This window comes from Egretta garzetta, unplaced genomic scaffold, assembly GCF_000687185.1.
Source record: "Egretta garzetta isolate BGI_Z169 unplaced genomic scaffold, ASM68718v1 scaffold365, whole genome shotgun sequence".
Classification (NCBI taxonomy): Eukaryota; Metazoa; Chordata; class Aves; order Pelecaniformes; family Ardeidae; genus Egretta; species Egretta garzetta.
Genome location: NW_009259602.1, coordinates 735,957 through 739,963, shown reverse-complemented (window position 1 = coordinate 739,963; position 4,007 = coordinate 735,957). Strand labels below are relative to the sequence as shown.

Here is a 4,007-nt window from a genome sequence, read left to right as displayed (position 1 = left end):
CCATTCAGCACCAGCACAACAGCGTGAAAAAGCAAAAAGCTCCAAGGAAAGCCCCCTGGACAATGGCACACAAAAGGCCTTTAGTTCTTCATGGCAGTTTGTTCACCATCAGCATTTTCCATGCCCATTCCTGGCTGTGGGCTTTGCACTGCAGAGCACCCAGTGCACCTACCAGTCCCTCCCTGTCCACTCAGCAGACATGCAAAAGCTGGATGCCAGCCCTTGGCTTGCTGGCAGCTGCCAGCTGTGTGGTGGGAGGCAGTGGCTGGCGGGCATCTGGGTCTGTGTGTGTTTTGGAGACACAAAGGTAGGAACCACAAGAGACTCTGTCCATATTGTGCTGATGTGGTGGCAAAACCAAAGTGTTTGCCAGGTCCCAGCCTCCTGTCACCCTCCCCTATCTGCTGCCAACCATCCTTCTCTAACTCTTGTCCCTGGAAACTCCACACTCCTCACTGAGTCTCATTTTCAGGTGTGTCCCCATGTGAGATTTTAGCTCCTGCCCTGTACCATGGCTACTACATCAGGCCTCGGATCAATAAGCAGCTGGATCGAGGCACCTCTGAGATCAACCTTAATGAGCACAAATTCCAGGTGTTCTTGGATGTCTGTCAGTTCCTGCCGGATGAGCTCACTGTCCGCACTGTAGACAACCTGCTGGAGGTGATGGGGCAGCACCCACAGAAGGCTGACCGCCATGGCTTCATCTCTCGAGAGTTCACCAGGACCTACATCCTCCCTCTGGATGTCGACCCCTTGCTGGTGAGAGCCACATTGTCCCATGATGGCATCTTAAGCATTGTGGCTCCCCGGACAGGGAGAGAGGTGAAGGCCAGAGTCAATGAGGTGAAGATAACCCAACAGGAGCAGCCAGTCGGGAAGGAAGAACAGTCTGAGGAAGGAAGAGAGAAGGAAGAGTCCTAAAGGGGCCCCAGATGTGGGCTTGAGCAGGGAGGGAGGGGGGACAGGGATGGGGAATCCATGGTGCCAGACCCCTATTTCTCACCATCAGTGTTTAGCAGGGCTGTGAGGCAGCCATATATACTTCCAGACTTCTGCTTCTTAAGGCTGATGGCTGGAAAAAGGGACTTGGAACTGAAAAAAGAGGGAGACTAAAGTGTTAGTGTGAAGGACTGTAATGCAAGTTTTCTCCTAGGTCAAGTGCTCATTGAGCACCATGCAGGGTGCTCTTCTCTCACCTCAAATGGTAAGGGTCACTCTTACCCTAAACTGTGAGGCTGCGTCACAGCGGGCTGTTAAACAGCTGCGGTGCTGTAGCCCAGAAGGGCACCGGGAAGAAGGGAGATGATCCCAGTGCCTCAATTCTGAGCTGGTGGCTGACTTTTGTGGAGATGGAAGGTGCCTGTTGGTCTGTAAAAGTGCCTGCAACTCTCAGGAGGAAAGAGGAATAAATCTGCCTCTGATCTTCTCTTGTTTGCCTTGGATTCATGTTGGTTCTGGCCAAGCTGCTCTGCAGCAGGAAGGATGGACAGTGCCCAACTGCTCCAGATGCAGGGAGCAGAGCAGCAGCGAGTTCACACTGAGCTCATCTGTGCAAATGGCATCAGTGGGGACTTGGAGGGACTCAATCCATGAGGCGGCCAGAGGGACCTCTGTGATCGGCCCTCCTGGATCAGGTGCAGCTGGAGTTGCTTGCTGTTGTAGGGAGCCCACAGCGGGCAGTAGCCTCAAGGAGAAAAGACGTAGAGTGATGGGCTCTTGGAGACTCACTGTGCATTTCCAGACCTGGAGCTGGAATTAGACCAAGTAAACAAACGCCAAGCCATTGTCTCTGCTTGCTTCAGCCCTCTAGTTTATGGAACATAAGGCTTGTTCACACACAAACCTTTTCATCCCTTATGAGAGAAGTGAACCCCAAAATGCTGAAGGGAAGGGCTCTGCTCAGATCCCAAGTGCCTTGCTGGCATCCCAGCACTCTCTGTAGAGTCACAGAGGAGATTAATTTGGCCCCTTTTGCAGACACTGTGATGCTACTGGCTACATGAGAAATGTCTCTATAGTCTTGTGATGTTGGGCCAGGGATCATGTGTGTTGCTGTTGGTGGCAGCTGCTGCCTTGGATGGCCCCAAGGGCTCAGCAGGTGCCAGTTGCAATCCTTGTCTTGTCAGAGCCAATTAAAGCAGCTGAAATGCTGTGTCACTGGCCAAATATGGGGGTCCCTGGTGTGCTTCAGTGCAGCTCTTCCACAGAGGAGAGAGGAGGTTCCAAGGGCCCTGTGGACAGAGCTTCTCCCTCTCACTGCTGCAATGCGACCTGCAGGCTTCTGCAGTCTACCTCCATGAATACGTAGGGCCAGAAAAGCCCTGCTTGGGAGGCTGTCCCATGCAGCGTCCCCTCCTCAGTTGCTGAAACACTGGTATAAGGCTGGTCTTTCACCCTTGCTAGGCAAAGTGGGATCCAGACGAGAGTGAACTACTGTGCAGCTATTTTTTACTTCTCAGGGCCTCTGCCAGCAATGAGGGTCGGAGTCATATTAAGAGCAGCCCTGCCTGCCAGCCTCATGAGAGCAAATGGGAGGATGGCTGAGCTTCTACTCCCGCCCCAGAGCAGATCAGATACCCACACTCACAGTCTGTACTGCTGAGGGATGTCCTTACTCATGAAGTGGGACCAGGTAAGCTGCTGCCAGTAGGTATTTCAGACACTGCCAAAATAAAATCACCTTTACAACAGGCCTTGTCGAAGTCATCAATAATCATTTCAGAGATAATCCTGGGCTAGTGATTTTCAATCACCTGAAGCAGCTGCTTTTAAGGGCAGGAACAGCCCAGTCCTTAACTGCTCCCCTGTGTGCAAGCCTGTCTCTGCTCCTCAGTGCATGCCGCACCAATGTCATGCACTGTACCAGGTACATACATACTGCATCCCATTTGCAGCAGCACCCACCCGAGTCGCACTGGCGCTGCACAGGGAGCAGGTTCTAAGAAAAAAGTGCCCAAACAGTTCAGAGCTCTCTCTCCTTCACTTTTTATAGACAAAGCCAGCTGCTTGTGTGCCTGTACCATACCTATCACAGCATGGTCCCCGTCCCTCAGTGTCTGAAGTACCTTGACACTATTGCAATAGAAATGCGCAGCATTAGTAGTCATTACACAATTCTGTTCCCCCTCCGGCTTTTATTAGCCCTGTCTTTGCTCTCCAACGAGTTCATTCTCTATCACAGGGCACTTGCAGGCTCATCCTGTGCCAGTTGCACAGCTTGTTACCCAGACGATGTCTCTGAATGCATGAAGACAGCTGCCCCAGGCAGTGATGCAGTGAGAGGGGCTGGCACTGCCTGGTGTCAGCCACTGGGCTGTTCTCTGCACCCCGACAGGCTTTGCACAAAATAGCCTGACGGGTTTACTGAGCAGGAGTGCTGGAAGCCGTGCTCTCTTTCATTCCTGCAGACACAGACTGGAGAGGGAATGCAGAGTGGCAGCCAAATGCTCTCCAGCTCTGCCAATATTTTCGATGCCTTTCTATTTCTCTGATGGAGCTCAAACCAGCAGCTCCAGTATTTGTGAAAGGGGCTGATGGGAACAGGCTCCCAGCCTATTTTTTTTTTTCTTCTCCACAAAGCAACAAAGCCCAAGTAATCCCAGAAATCAAAACAGACACTGGCTCACTAAATCAACACTGTCTGTGGCAAAACCAGAGACACACAGTCTGCAACTTCCCAAGCAGGGACAGGCTCCTGAGATGACCTGGTCTTTGCAGGACCCTGAGAACATGGCCCTGTTGGGACCAGGACTGAACCCCATCTGCCCACATAAATCCAATCCTAAATTCTCCCCAGGGTGCTGTGGTGCAGGCCGAGCTGTGCAATTTCTCCAACTATGTGCTGAGGAGCAGTTTTGGAGCAAGACTCAGGTTCTGCAGGTCATGGTGCAGCTCATCCAGGATTCAGCTAAGAAAACAGCTGTGCACTGTGGTCCTTCCAAAGCAGAACCCTTCTCCTCCTGCCATTTCTGGACAGGTACAAGCTTTGCTCTGCATTTGGGCAG

At 52.2% G+C, this 4,007-nt stretch overlaps 1 protein-coding gene across 1 annotated transcript in view; it reads left to right on the top strand.

Moving 5' to 3' along the window:
• The window catches only part of HSPB2 (heat shock protein family B (small) member 2), a 1,319-nt gene extending 395 nt beyond the window's left edge, over positions 1 to 924 (top strand). The window contains exon 2 of the mRNA XM_009638414.2: positions 473 to 924. Coding sequence (XP_009636709.1) covers positions 473 to 924 — 452 coding nt within the window. The remainder of the gene's footprint in view (positions 1 to 472) is intronic.
• The last annotated feature ends 3,083 nt before the right edge of the window (positions 925 to 4,007 follow it).